Source organism: Paramormyrops kingsleyae, chromosome 4, assembly GCF_048594095.1.
Source record: "Paramormyrops kingsleyae isolate MSU_618 chromosome 4, PKINGS_0.4, whole genome shotgun sequence".
In the NCBI taxonomy this organism is placed as follows: domain Eukaryota; kingdom Metazoa; phylum Chordata; class Actinopteri; order Osteoglossiformes; family Mormyridae; genus Paramormyrops; species Paramormyrops kingsleyae.
The window spans coordinates 27,765,304-27,780,216 of NC_132800.1; the positions used below are offsets into that span (position 1 = coordinate 27,765,304).

A 14,913-nucleotide genomic window follows, 5' to 3' on the forward strand; every position below is an offset into this window, starting at 1 on the left:
TCTATTTTATTGAAGGTAACCCATGATTGGCCCATTGGCCACTGTGACTAGGCACGCCCCCCTGGGCACCGTGACCACGCACACCCCCCCTGGACACCGTGACCACGCACACCCCCCCTGGGCACCATGACCACGCACACCCCCCTGGGCACCGTGACCACACACACCCCCCCTGGGCACCGTGACCACACACACCCCCCCTGGGCACCGTGACCACACACACCCCCCCTGGACACCGTGACCACACACACCCCCCCTGGACACCGTGACCACACACACCCCCCCTGGGCACCGTGACCACGCATACCCCCCCTGGACACCGTGACCACACACACCCCCCTGGGTACCATGACTACGCATGCCCCCCAGTGGCCACTGTGACCACAAACATCCCACCACTAGACACTGTAACCATGCATGCCCCCCCAGTGGGCACTGTGACCACAAATGACCCCCAGTGGACACCCTGACTACGCACACCTCCCACTGGCTGACCACAAATGCCCCCCCCAGTGGACACTGTGACCATGCACACCCCCCAGATATCGTGACCACGCACGCCCCCCACTGGACACCGTAACCACACACGCCCCCCCCCCACTGGACACCGTGACCACACACACCCCCCCCCCCCACTGGACACCGTGACCACACACACCCCCCCCCCCCACTGGACACCGTGACCACACACACCCCCCCCCCACTGGTCACTGTGACCACACACACCCCCCCCCCCCACTGGACACCGTGACCACACACACCCCCCCCCCACTGGTCACTGTGACCACACGCCCCCCCCCCCACTGGTCACCGTGACCACACACGCCCCCCCCCCCACTGGTCACCGTGACCACACACCCCCCCCCCACTGGACACCGTAACCACACACACCCCCCCCCACTGGTCACTGTGACCACACGCCCCCCCCCCCACTGGTCACCGTGACCACACACGCCCCCCCCCCCACTGGTCACCGTGACCACACACACCCCCCCCCCACTGGTCACTGTGACCACACGCCCCCCCCCCCACTGGTCACCGTGACCACACACGCCCCCCCCCCCACTGGTCACCGTGACCACACACCCCCCCCCCACTGGACACCGTAACCACACACGCCCCCCCCCACTGGTCACCGTAACCACACACGCCCCCCCCCCCACTGGTCACTGTGACCACACACCCCCCCCCCTGGTCACTGTGACCACACCCCCCCCCCCCACTGGTCACCGTGACCACACACCCCCCCCCACTGGTCACCGTGACCACACACCCCCCCCCACTGGACACCGTGACCACACACCCCCCCCCCTGGTCACTGTGACCACACCCCCCCCCCCCACTGGTCACTGTGACCACACACCCCCCCCCCTGGTCACTGTGACCGCACACCCCCCCCCCTGGTCACTGTGACCGCACACCCCCCCCCCACTGGACACCGTGACCACACACCCCCCCCCCCTGGTCACTGTGACCACACCCCCCCCCCCCACTGGTCACTGTGACCACACACCCCCCCCCCTGGTCACTGTGACCGCACACCCCCCCCCCACTGGACACCGTGACCACACACCCCCCCCCCCTGGTCACTGTGACCACACCCCCCCCCCCCACTGGTCACTGTGACCACACCCCCCCCCCCCACTGGTCACTGTGACCGCACACCCCCCCCCCACTGGACACCGTGACCACACACCCCCCCCCCCTGGTCACTGTGACCACACCCCCCCCCCCCACTGGTCACTGTGACCACACACCCCCCCCCCTGGTCACTGTGACCGCACACCCCCCCCCCACTGGACACCGTGACCACACCCCCCCCCCCCACTGGACACCGTGACCACACACCCCCCCCACTGGTCACTGTGACCGCACACGGAGGTGAGAGTGGGAGTGCACCTGCAGTAGATGAAATCAGGGACAGGGTTGTGCAGGCTGAAGGTAGCAGCATCCAGATCCCTGCAGATCTCCACGTTATCTCCGGCCATGAGGCGCACGGCGGCCTGGTTCTCCTCCTCAAAGATCTGCCTTTGCAGGGAGGCACACAGCAGCAGCATGAAATCGTCTGTGTGGGAGAGAGAGAGAGTGCATGGGCCTGCTGGCACACTGCACAGCTTCGGAGCAACTCAAAGTTTCACCCGCGGTGGGGTGGGGGTGTACTCACAAAGGAGAAACATGGGGTTGGGTTTGGTGTAGAAATCTGGCAGGTAGAGCCACTTGATGATGTTGGAGTTTGTACTTGAATTGGGAAACCTCCATGGGTAGTCTGGGGGGCACAGAAGACACCAGATCTGTGGAGCTGCAGTCACCTGCCAAAGGTCCCCAGTGTCCCCCAGGCCGCTAAAGCAGCCACAGCCACAGGGCTCACCTTTACAGGCCGCTAAAGCAGCCACAGCCACAGGGCTCACCTTTACAGGCCGCTAAAGCAGCCACAGCCACAGGGCTCACCTTTACAGGCCGCTAAAGCAGCCACAGCCACAGGACTCACCTTTACAGGCCGCTAAAGCAGCCACAGGGCTCACCTTTACAGGCCGCTAAAGCAGCCACAGCCACAGGGCTCACCTTTACAGGCCGCTAAAGCAGCCACAGCCACAGGGCTCACCTTTACAGGCCGCTAAAGCAGCCACAGCCACAGGGCTCACCTTTACAGGCCGCTAAAGCAGCCACAGCCACAGGGCTCACCTTTACAGGCCGCTAAAGCAGCCACAGCCACAGGGCTCACCTTTACAGGCCGCTAAAGCAGCCACAGCCACAGGGCTCACCTTTACAGGCCGCTAAAGCAGCCACAGCCACAGGGCTCACTTTTACAGGCCGCTAAAGCAGCCACAGCCACAGGACTCACCTTTACAGGCCGCTAAAGCAGCCACAGCCACAGGGCTCACCTTTACAGGCCGCTAAAGCAGCCACAGCCACAGGGCTCACCTTTACAGGCCGCTAAAGCAGCCACAGCCACAGGGCTCACCTTTACAGGCCGCTAAAGCAGCCACAGCCACAGGGCTCACTTTTACAGGCCGCTAAAGCAGCCACAGCCACAGGGCTCACCTTTACAGGCCGCTAAAGCAGCCACAGCCACAGGGCTCACCTTTACAGGCCGCTAAAGCAGCCACAGCCACAGGGCTCACCTTTACAGGCCGCTAAAGCAGCCACAGCCACAGGGCTCACCTTTACAGGCCGCTAAAGCAGCCACAGCCACAGGGCTCACCTTTACAGGCCGCTAAAGCAGCCACAGCCACAGGACTCACCTTTACAGGCCGCTAAAGCAGCCACAGGGCTCACCTTTACAGGCCGCTAAAGCAGCCACAGCCACAGGGCTCACCTTTACAGGCCGCTAAAGCAGCCACAGCCACAGGGCTCACCTTTACAGGCCGCTAAAGCAGCCACAGCCACAGGACTCACCTTTACAGGCCGCTAAAGCAGCCACAGGGCTCACCTTTACAGGCCGCTAAAGCAGCCACAGCCACAGGGCTCACTTTTACAGGCCGCTAAAGCAGCCACAGCCACAGGACTCACCTTTACAGGCCGCTAAAGCAGCCACAGCCACAGGGCTCACCTTTACAGGCCGCTAAAGCAGCCACAGCCACAGGGCTCACCTTTACAGGCCGCTAAAGCAGCCACAGCCACAGGGCTCACCTTTACAGGCCGCTAAAGCAGCCACAGCCACAGGGCTCACTTTTACAGGCCGCTAAAGCAGCCACAGCCACAGGGCTCACCTTTACAGGCCGCTAAAGCAGCCACAGCCACAGGGCTCACCTTTACAGGCCGCTAAAGCAGCCACAGCCACAGGGCTCACCTTTACAGGCCGCTAAAGCAGCCACAGCCACAGGGCTCACCTTTACAGGCCGCTAAAGCAGCCACAGCCACAGGGCTCACCTTTACAGGCCGCTAAAGCAGCCACAGCCACAGGACTCACCTTTACAGGCCGCTAAAGCAGCCACAGGGCTCACCTTTACAGGCCGCTAAAGCAGCCACAGCCACAGGGCTCACCTTTACAGGCCGCTAAAGCAGCCACAGCCACAGGGCTCACCTTTACAGGCCGCTAAAGCAGCCACAGCCACAGGACTCACCTTTACAGGCCGCTAAAGCAGCCACAGCCACAGGACTCACCTTTACAGGCCGCTAAAGCAGCCACAGGGCTCACCTTTACAGGCCGCTAAAGCAGCCACAGCCACAGGGCTCACCTTTACAGGCCGCTAAAGCAGCCACAGCCACAGGGCTCACCTTTACAGGCCGCTAAAGCAGCCACAGCCACAGGACTCACCTTTACAGGCCGCTAAAGCAGCCACAGCCACAGGGCTCACCTTTACAGGCCGCTAAAGCAGCCACAGCCACAGGACTCACCTTTACAGGCCGCTAAAGCAGCCACAGCCACAGGGCTCACCTTTACAGGCCGCTAAAGCAGCCACAGCCACAGGGCTCACCTTTACAGGCCGCTAAAGCAGCCACAGCCACAGGACTCACCTTTACAGGCCGCTAAAGCAGCCACAGCCACAGGGCTCACCTTTACAGGCCGCTAAAGCAGCCACAGCCACAGGACTCACCTTTACAGGCCGCTAAAGCAGCCACAGCCACAGGGCTCACCTTTACAGGCCGCTAAAGCAGCCACAGCCACAGGGCTCACTTTTACAGGCCGCTAAAGCAGCCACAGCCACAGGACTCACCTTTACAGGCCGCTAAAGCAGCCACAGCCACAGGGCTCACCTTTACAGGCCGCTAAAGCAGCCACAGCCACAGGGCTCACCTTTACAGGCCGCTAAAGCAGCCACAGCCACAGGACTCACCTTTACAGGCCGCTAAAGCAGCCACAGCCACAGGGCTCACCTTTACAGGCCGCTAAAGCAGCCACAGCCACAGGACTCACCTTTACAGGTCGCTAAAGCAGCCACAGCCACAGGGCTCACCTTTACAGGCCGCTAAAGCAGCCACAGCCACAGGGCTCACCTTTACAGGCCGCTAAAGCAGCCACAGCCACAGGGCTCACCTTTACAGGCCGCTAAAGCAGCCACAGCCACAGGGCTCACCTTTACAGGCCGCTGGCGGGATCCCCACGCAAATGAAGTACTGCAGCGTCAGCATGCAGGCCAGGAAGCAGCAGTACTTGGGCCAGATCTCTGCGATGGCTTTTCTCCGGCGCCGGTACATGACCGCGATCAAAGCGAAGGCATGGAGCATGGCATAGAAGTCCATCCGCTGCCCCACCACATTGACGGCCAGCAGGAAGCACGTCTGCAACAGACAAGGAGGTAGAGAAGGGGATGTGGAGAGAAAATACGCAATGAGAGACTCACGAGATCTGCCCCATGTTTAATGGAGAAATCAGCGACATCTGGCTTATTAAAAGTAGGTAAACAGCTATGAATACAGTGTTCCGAGGGGTACGGTACCTCCAGGCCAAACTTGTAAAAGAAATAGTTGATGAAGTACTTTGCACAGTTGATAATGCCATCATCGAGATGTTGCCGCGTTATGTCATGGAAAATAATCCGAGCGACAGGCGCGGGGAGGTTATTTCTCGACCGGTGGTATTGCTGGTGCCGATATATGGTCACTTCTAAAGCCAGGATGACCAGCATCAAAAAGTTGTCCTGGCGAGAGACCAAAGAACCAAGGCAGCTGATAAGATGCCTTGCAGACACATGAATAAACTGTATATACAAACCGTGACAGCCATATTATGTCAATGTAAGCGTCACATTAGAGTCACGAGCCCAAGTAATGATCAAGTCCCTTTCCATGAGGTTTGAATGCCTGCACGCAGTGAGCTGCAGTGCTAACGCTTCGCACTGCACGTTAGAAACACGAGCTGCCTCATCCTCACCCTCAGGCTGGCCAACAGGTCCTTATGCTGCTGCAGGCCCACCCAGTTGGAGGGATCTATAGGTCCCTTGTACAGCAGGGAACCACCCAGATAGTTCTGATCCGTGTAGTTCTCCGGCTGTTACGACACAGCAAATACATAAGTTAATGCCACACATAAACAACAGCACAGTGACACTACAGGGCAGATCACTGGATTCCCATCACAGTGGAGCACCCTGCACACACCTTTGAGCAATTTATGGAATGGTGTTTGGGTTCAACGAAGGTCAGCTGGTACAGCATTTTGCAGGCAATGATGACGCAGGCCCAGACGGTGCACACGCTGGAGGCTAAAGGTCGGAACTGGCTGTACGGAAGCGCAAAGGCCCAGGATGCCAAGAAAACGTAGTTAAACAGGGTCACCTGCAACACAAGGAGGACATCCTCGCCCACTGAGCCAGAACCACAACTACAGTAGCACACCATATCTCCTATCAGGAGAAACGTCCAAATACACACAGCAGAATACCACACAGCAAGACACTCATTTCTACAGGGTGTTCTTACAGCTGGGGGGGGGGGCACTCGTACCTCCTTGATACAGAAGAAAATAATGTAGGATGTGATTATCTTGATGATGTGCATCTCCAGCAGCCACCAAATGAAGAGCTGCAGCTTGTGGAAGCCCTCCAGGAACTTAAGGAAGAGCACAGTCAGCCGGTCCACGACCAGGTGCCACTTGTTCTTTACAGGATCTGTATCGAACAAGGAAGTATTCGTTCAGCGACTGGGATAACGGCTGCACCCTATGAGGTTTGGGAATTAGGAAAAATCATTATGTCTTTGTGGAGGCCAAAGCTCACGCCCACGGGCATCATGACCAAAATCCGAAGGCGTGGTCCTGCTGTGGGCTGTGCGTACCTGTGCTCTGCTCCGAGGGTGGTTCCTCTGTGCCTTCACTGCAGTGCCGGCTCTCCTCCTCTTTGAGCTGCTTCTCCTTCAGCTTCTCCACGATCCCATCTGTGAGCGAGTTCCTCTCTGGCTCCCTCGCCTCCGTGCCGAAGGACGGGCTGATCATTGAAATGTCAGCTAAGCTGCCCTCTGGATGAGCCAGTCTGAGAACAGGTTGGAGTTTCATCAGCCCCATCATCTCCTACAATCAGATTTACTGTGACAGCCATTCATTTTCTGCTGCTAACCACAGTGGGCTGCGATCAGGGAGCTCCTTACACGTCTCACATTACTTTCACTTCCATGAAAAGAATGTATTTGCATTCCAAATACTAAGGTTTGCAGTAGAATGGGACAAATAGCCAGCATACACTTAAACTTGACATCTCTTCCAACAATGGAAGAAAATGAGTCAGAGTTTAAGGTCAGGAAGCATGAAATGGCACGAAAAATGCCATTTCATGTCTTCGTTAAGACTTACTCATTCTGTTGGGTAGGGATTTTTTGCTTGATGCTGTATAAACAGTAGATTACAGAAAGAAGAGATCAGAGGGAGAATATTTTGAGAGACAGGAATCAGTTTCATAGTGTGAGTATTGAGAGAGTACTCTGCTATTTAGAGAAGGGGACTTGGAAAGAAGACGTCTGCTTGGGGAAACTCTACAAATATTTGTTTAAGGAAGATAAACAGGGAAATTTGCATATGTATGGCATGCTTGGAAATGACCAGGCTGGGGGAGAAAAGACCAGGGGGTGCAGAAATATGGAAAGGATTTAGCTTAGGAATGGGTTCTGGGGTGCAGATCTGGAACAGATTTCCGGGAGAAAGTGCAGGAGGGGGAAACACATGTGTGGTGGTTTCCTGGAGGGCAACGAGACCGCAGCCCATCCAAACACAAAGAGCGCGATTATTTTAACGCGAAAAAGCTGCGACTGAGAGGAGCTGCAGGGTCTCGAGATTCCTCAAGAGCCGTGAATGAAAAGCACAAGTTCAGCTAGAAGAAAGATCCATTCTGATACCTTAAAGCAGGGGTCTCCAACTCCGGTCCTGGAGAGCTACTAACCAGTCAGTTTTCAATCCTACCTGGCTTCTGATGAGCCACACCTGTTCTCAGGTAAATCCCAGGGCCAGGTGTGGCTCATCAGAAGCCAAGTAGGATAGAAAACCTACTGGATAGTAGCTCTCCAGGACCGGAGTTGGAGACCCCTGCCTTAAAGGTATCACTATCTACTCAAAAATACACATACGGTTAGTGGGGAGGGCGGGTGGAGGAAAAATTACTGATATAGAGACATTCACTGGGGCACCAATGGGGAGCAGAAAACAAGCAAATACCCACCTATTCACGATCAGATAGACACGGCCATTGACTTTGGCATGGCTACGTGGGAAGCAAAATGGAATCAGATGGCAGAGGAAATATGAGAGATTAAGGGAAGTTCGACAGAAGGCAAGGACAACATGATGGCAGAAAATGGCTAGAAAACAGGAAAGCAATGAATGGGACACAATGCGGATGCTACCAAAAGACCCATGTGATTCCCTGAGGGCCTGCAGAATTTATCAGCATTACAAGCATGCCGCATGTCTCCCTGTGATGATTTCATCAGGTATGCATTTCTCCAGAGGGACTTTCTGCCTTCTTTCGCAGAGGAGTCACAGTGCCAGGCAAAATGCATGTGGTTCTTCAGGGAACATTACAGAGCAGTACTGTGGTAAACCAGGCAGTGGCTTCAGGCAGGTCAGGGATAAGAGGTAGTTTACGGCTTACAGACGGGAAAACGAGCACAGTACTCAACACTGAAAGAGGACTGTGATTACCTTCCTATCGTAGCTATGGTCATAAAAAGGGCCTTCCCTACACAAACTATATGAATAATGTCTGAATGAAACAAGTTTAATCATAACCAGGCTGTTAATGCAGTTTACAATTCAGTAGCTTCAATCTCTGCAGCTGGTCTGCAGGTGTCACCGTGCTCAGGCATGGGAACACACACAGCTCCATCCCTTAATTATAGGCAGATCGCTGATTCTACAGCTACATTAAACTGCATTAAACTGAGCCGTGGGAAGGCAAACACAAAAGGAAAAATGGGGACAAAGCACCCTGGGAAACAGCCACAAATACCAAAGGCGTCCATTTGCCAAAAACCTGAGCAATATCACTCCAGCATGACTGACAGGAAACTAAACTTTATCAGTGCCAAGCAATCCACACTGGCAACAGAGCCGGTGTCAGGCGGTAAGTTTGGGGGCCGGGCAGCCTGTCCGTGAGGCTCTCACCTGTAAACAGTGCTCTCCTGCTTGGCCACCACAGCCTTCAGGTCAGTGAGCTGCAGGAAGCGATCGTGGAAGTAGTGCAGGTGCAGGATGCACACCAGGAGGAAGCAGGCGGGGATGAAGATCCGCGTGAAGAGTTCTCGCACGGAGAACCTCTCCAGGCCGAAGCCCTTCAGTCTGGGGCCGGGGGTAGGAGAGGGGAGTGGAGGGCCAAAAGTTAATCAACCTGATCTCCTTCCACAGCACTTTCTCTTTCAGAATTTTAGGCTGACACAGGATAACATTTTATACTCATGCTTAAATCCTGTCATCAGCTGTTGGTGTGTGACTCACTTTTCCTCTTCCATTCCGGTCATATTTGACCAAATTGTGGGAGAGTTTTCAAACTGGTAGGTGTAGACCAGAACGAGAACTAGCATTGTGTAAACCACCACAGACATCCAGAAGTACTTCAGGATTCTTCTCCACCATTCATAGTGAACCTGGCAACAGACACAAAGGCTCTGTTTTAAAACCCGTCTTGTGTGATCAGATCAACAAGTGGACAGCACTAAATACAAGTGTAAGCGACCACCAAGGCTCATTGTGGTCCGATCACTCAAACCACTTGCTGAGGCGGTCTGGGAGGCATTTGACCACATATCTTTTGTAGTTTAAATGCTAATTCATCTTACTGCATCCCCTACAAAAATGTGACGTAGGCAGAAACAAAATCTGAGCACCAGCAGTCAGCTGCCCACCTTGCACAAACGAGACATGGGTGCGAACAGAAATGTGTCTCGGCTCTCCACTAATCCAATCGCGGAAGATAAAGTAAAATTAAGTGCAATAAGGGGCAAAATGTAAAGCAATCAAACAAAACGCTTAAGTCTGGTCATACACCACCTATGAGCACATTCAAGGCATTCTAATGATGGCGGGTGTCATTAGCTGAGGAGCGTACCTGGTATAGGGCAACACAGAAGAGAAGGAGCATCATGTAGATGATCTTATACAAGACGATGCGGCCCTCAAAGCTGACAAAGAAGAACATGCCCCCGCAGATGTAGATCCAGTACTTGACAAACATGTTCATGACCATGTTGCCGAGGACCTGCATGATCTCCTCGTTACCATCTCCTTCATCCTCCTCTATAAGAAATGGAACATTTTTCAAATTTTTGAAGGAAATTCTTAACGATAGGTGTCCAGTTACACGCTTCACTTCTGCCACACGAAGCTCAAACTAAGTCTAACACCAGCCATCTATGGCTGAAGCACTGAGAAGACAAAGCCACAGGTGCTGCAATGTCTCCTCAGCATAACAGAAATGGGAGTTTCCCCCAACCCCGGAATCCAGATGTCTGCTCGTAGCCATAGCCCCATGCACTTTCCTCCACTGAAGGTCGGCACTGTGTTTCTCCAATGGCGGCTTGTACAGACCCCTTCAGTTGCCCCTGGGGGAGGAGCCTGCCACAAACAAACTCAACCAGTTTGACTTCTGCAATCCGACCAACAATGCTCTATTTAGAACCTTAGCAGTGACAATATAATAAGATAATAATAATAAATATTTTATTTATATAGCAGTTTTCATAATCTCAAGAATGCTTACATAGAATAAGGTAAACAGGTAAGAAGAAATGACAAAACATTATGAATAGGGAAGGTTATACGCCTGAATAAACAAGGATTTTAGCTTGATTTTGATATCGGAGACTGAGATCAACTGACATACAACAGTAGGGAGGGAGATCTAAAATCTGGGAGCTAAACGGGGAAATGCCCAGTCACCATAGCTGTGGAGTTTGGAAGGGGGATGAGGAGAAAGTCAGAGGAGGAGGATCTCAGACAGTAGAAGGATTGGTAGGGGAGAAGCTGTTCAGAAAGATATGATGGGGCTAGATTTTTAAGAGCTTTCAATGTCAGGAGAAGGATTTTAAAGTGGATGTGTTCTTTTATAGGGAGCCAGTGCAGGCTCTGAAGAATGGGCATGATGTGCTGGTAGGAGCTGTGGGTGAAGAGGCAGGCGACAGAGTACTGGAGTTTATGGAGAGATTTAGAAGTAAGACCAGTGAGTTGCAGTACTCAAGTTGGCTAGAGATAAAGGTGTGAATGAGGGATTCAGCAACAGATTTAGGAAGGCAGAGCCTAAGTGGGACGACATTGCAAAGATGGAAGGAAGCTGTTTTTACTATAAAATATATATGTGCATCAAATGAGAGAGTCAAATGTAACAACAAGGTAGTGAACCAGAGGAGAAGGGGAGATGGTGGTGTGGTCCAAATGAAGGGTAATCGTCATCATTTTGTTCAATGTGGATGTTGACCCAATGACAATTAAAGTCTTATCACTTTTGGTTTACAAAATTTTGTCTCATCCATAGATTGATTTCAGAAACACATGATTCAATGTGTGCAAGCGGTAGGTTGTATATGGAGCTGGTATTGAGGTAGATCTGTGTGTCGTTAGCATAGAGGTGGAAATTTAGGTTAAAGCGGTGAATGATCTGGCCTAGGGGGAGAATGTAAGTGATGAAGGAGCAGTGGCCCCAGGACAAAGCCCTGGGGGACACCACATGTGATAACTGATGTGTCTGATTTATGGCCTGATAGGGTAATGAAATGTCTTCTGTCAGTGAGATATGAAGCAAACTAGTCGAGCCCTGTCCCACAATCTCCTTCACTGTGGAGTCTTTGAATCAAAATGGTCTGTGAGATTGTGCCAAAGGCCGTGTTTAAATCAAGCATAAATAATAATAATAATAATAATAATAATAATACATTTTATTTTCAGCGCCTTTCAAAACACCCAAGGTCACTTAACACAACAAATCACAAATACATAAATAAAAAACATAGTAAAATATAAATACACAAAATTACCCATAAAATGCACAAAAATATAAAATAAAGATTAAATTGTATATGCCACCTTAAACAAGTGAGTTTTTAAACGTGATTTAAACATGCTAATGGAATTAATACTGCGAATGTCCGGTGGAAGCGTTTTCCACAGAACACCAGTGTCAGTTGCAATAATTAGATCGCTTAAAACTTTAACTACAGCGGTTTATATGTTGGGGAATTGGCGGAAACCAGGATGAAGTGGTTCAAGGAGGCTATTATTTTGAAGATAGGCAAGAAGCTGGGAGTAGATTCCATTGTTTGTGAATAGAAAGGAAGATTTGAAATCGGGTGGTAGTTATCAAGGTTAGTTGAGTCAAGGCCAGGTTTTTTAAAGATGGGCGTGACAGCCTCCAATCTGAAAATAGTAGGAACCGGGCTATGAGCTAGGGATTGATTGAAGAGGGTGGTGAGTAGGGGATCAAGCACAAGGAGACATTTCTTAGAGATGTAGGAAGAAGGTCAAGTGTACAAGTGGCAGAATTTGTAGCAGTGATTATGTCACAAAAGAAAGTAATATTGAAAGAGGTATAGCTATGAAACCTCCTTCGATGCCTTTGAGAGGTCTGGCAATACTGGGGTTTGAAAAGACTCAGGAGCCCCGTCGTCGTCTCCCTGATTCTCTACTGCAGTGCTCAGGGACAAAGATGGAAATACCAGCTCGGCACCTGCCTGGTTTTCCATAGACACGATACCTAATGCATCCCTGAAGAATCCTGGAAGTGCATTCACTATGTCCACCAACAGTGTTTCCAACAGACAAATGGATTTAATGCCAGTGTGTTGACTAAGCATGTCAGCAATGTTCCACCTCCACCCTGCCCTCAGACTGGACAGTTTTGATATCCCAGCACCTAAAGCAATCTCGGCACAATGACCGAATCTCATCCTGCACCTTATATTCTTCCTCAATAGTGCTGTACAGATGAGAACTCTCCTGGTCTATCTTCATGTTCAAAGACTGACTGATAAAAGGGTGTGTTCCCAGACAGGTCCACTCCATTAAGGTGGAGAAGAAAGAGATGTTTATGGCATCCCAATCCAGATATTTGTTGTTAGAAGAAAGCTGCAGGTCCAATCCAGAGCCAGGCTTTCTGGAAGAACAGACCAGACATTGCAGAGTCTGCAATCAAAGAGCCACGACATGGCTGTGTAGGTTGTCCAGCCCTTGTCCACCTTCTGACACAGGTATGTAGAGAACGGAAGGCCGAGTTGAGTGGTATCCTTCCCAAAAAAAGTTCACCAGCCTCTTTTGTATCTCATCGTCAAAGCCCCCATTGAAGCCACAAGTCCCTAAAACAGCAATAAAAATCTTTCTCATGTTGAAATGCCAATATGGAGTATACTGAGGCTGACGCAGAAGCGAGAAATCTACGGTCACTAAGTGACAAAAATCGGAAAATCCGAATGGCAATAAGACAGACCCCATTATCCAGTTACCATACATCCCATTAACATACACCCTATCCAGTCTGGCTGCCCCTACTCTACCCTCAGCTACCTTGAGCCACATATACTGCTTAACTGGTAGGTGGAGTTTCCTCCAAACATCAGGGAGACCATTTTCTCCAGTCACCATAGACAGATAGAAAGCAGAAGACGGATGAGGCTGCCCTTCGCAGCCAGCTTGCTTTCACCTACACAGAGCAAGTTGGTGGAGGCTTAAAGAGAAACTCCCCACGAGGATCAATAAAGTATCAGAGGGAGATGGGGAGAGAGGGAGACAGTGAAAGGAACTGGTTCTAGTGGTTTTATTAATGTAAACCCAGCATGCTATCAGCTGTGGTATAGAATGTGTTTCTTATTCTGTTTTTCATTTATTTCATGAAATCAGACAGGGAGTAATAAATGAACATATAATTAACTTATTATGCTATAATACATTCACTTCAGGATACAGAAACAGGTTACATGAGTCTTGGCAATTTTAAATCGCAAGTATCTTGAAATAAGTCAAAAGATATAGACATCATGTTTGTTAAGTATGCCTCTGACATTCATTTGAAGTGGTCAAGTGCTATAAACACACAAATCTGGTTGCATATTGATACAATTTAACTTCCGATTTCTCATCAAAAAAATGAAATGAATATAAAATAATATAAAAAAGATGACAATACACATTTGATAAATAGAAGAGAAAGTAGGGCTGGGCACAATTCAGATTCAGAATACTGATATAATCAGTATAAATTCGACATATCCCTATGTTCAATAAACATGTTGGACTTTAAGCTGCAGAAAGTAATACCACACGACCAATGTCTTTTACTTTGTTTATCCACAATATCTCAACTTTTAAAAGATGTTGTGGCTGCTGAGCGATTCCTTTGTTCAGTGCCACTTCAGTGTATATCACATATCGCACTCAAGTATACCAAACCAGTATTTTATGTGATAACTTTGAAAAGTGCAGCTCGGGTGGATTGCGGCAGATAACAGGCCTTACCCTTCTTTACGTCATCCACTTTGATGGCAGAAAACTCAGCCTCCGCCTTCAGTGTCTCCTGCCTCTCGGTTAGGGCCTGCCGCAGAAGCAGCCAGAAGCTCAGGAGGCACAGGATCTGCAAGGACACGCAAGATCACCATCATCTCACAGGAACTGAGGAGGCCACTGTGAATAACGGGCAGATGCCATCATCTCACAGAGACCAAGGAGCCCACGGTGTATAATGGGCAGATACCATCATCTCAGAGGGACCGAGGAGCCCACGGTGTATAACAGGCAGATACCATCATCTCACAGGAACTAAGGAGCCCACAGTGTATAACGGGCAGATACCATCATCTCACAGGGACCGAGGAGCCCACGGTGTATAACGGGCAGATACCATCATCTCACAGAGACCAAGGAGCCCACGGTGTATAATGGGCAGATACCATCATCTCAGAGGGACCGAGGAGCCCACGGTGTATAACAGACAGATACCATCATCTCACAGGAACTGAGGAGCCCACAGTGTAGAACGGGCAGATACCATCATCTCACAGGAACTGAGG

The 14,913-nt window shown here is 51.2% G+C and overlaps 1 protein-coding gene across 7 annotated transcripts in view; it reads right to left on the bottom strand.

Annotated features, from left to right (window-relative positions):
• Nucleotides 1-14,913, bottom strand: part of piezo2b (piezo-type mechanosensitive ion channel component 2b) — a 94,552-nt gene that overhangs the window by 20,220 nt on the left and 59,419 nt on the right. For 6 of the 7 annotated variants that reach the window (XM_072711017.1, XM_072711014.1, XM_072711018.1 and 3 more), the window contains 12 exons: nt 14,363-14,477; nt 9,972-10,159; nt 9,362-9,510; nt 9,032-9,205; nt 6,718-6,911; nt 6,388-6,551; nt 6,043-6,219; nt 5,816-5,932; nt 5,382-5,582; nt 5,019-5,223; nt 2,165-2,266; nt 1,900-2,065 (listed from right to left, as the gene is read on the bottom strand). In XM_072711017.1, the coding sequence (XP_072567118.1) occupies nt 1,900-2,065; nt 2,165-2,266; nt 5,019-5,223; nt 5,382-5,582; nt 5,816-5,932; nt 6,043-6,219; nt 6,388-6,551; nt 6,718-6,911; nt 9,032-9,205; nt 9,362-9,510; nt 9,972-10,159; nt 14,363-14,477 (1,952 nt within the window). Of the gene's footprint in view, nt 1-1,899; nt 2,066-2,164; nt 2,267-5,018; nt 5,224-5,381; nt 5,583-5,815; nt 5,933-6,042; nt 6,220-6,387; nt 6,552-6,717; nt 6,912-7,228; nt 7,262-8,087; nt 8,130-9,031; nt 9,206-9,361; nt 9,511-9,971; nt 10,160-14,362; nt 14,478-14,913 lie in introns of all 7 variants that reach the window. The other variant, XM_072711021.1, reaches the window with a different exon arrangement.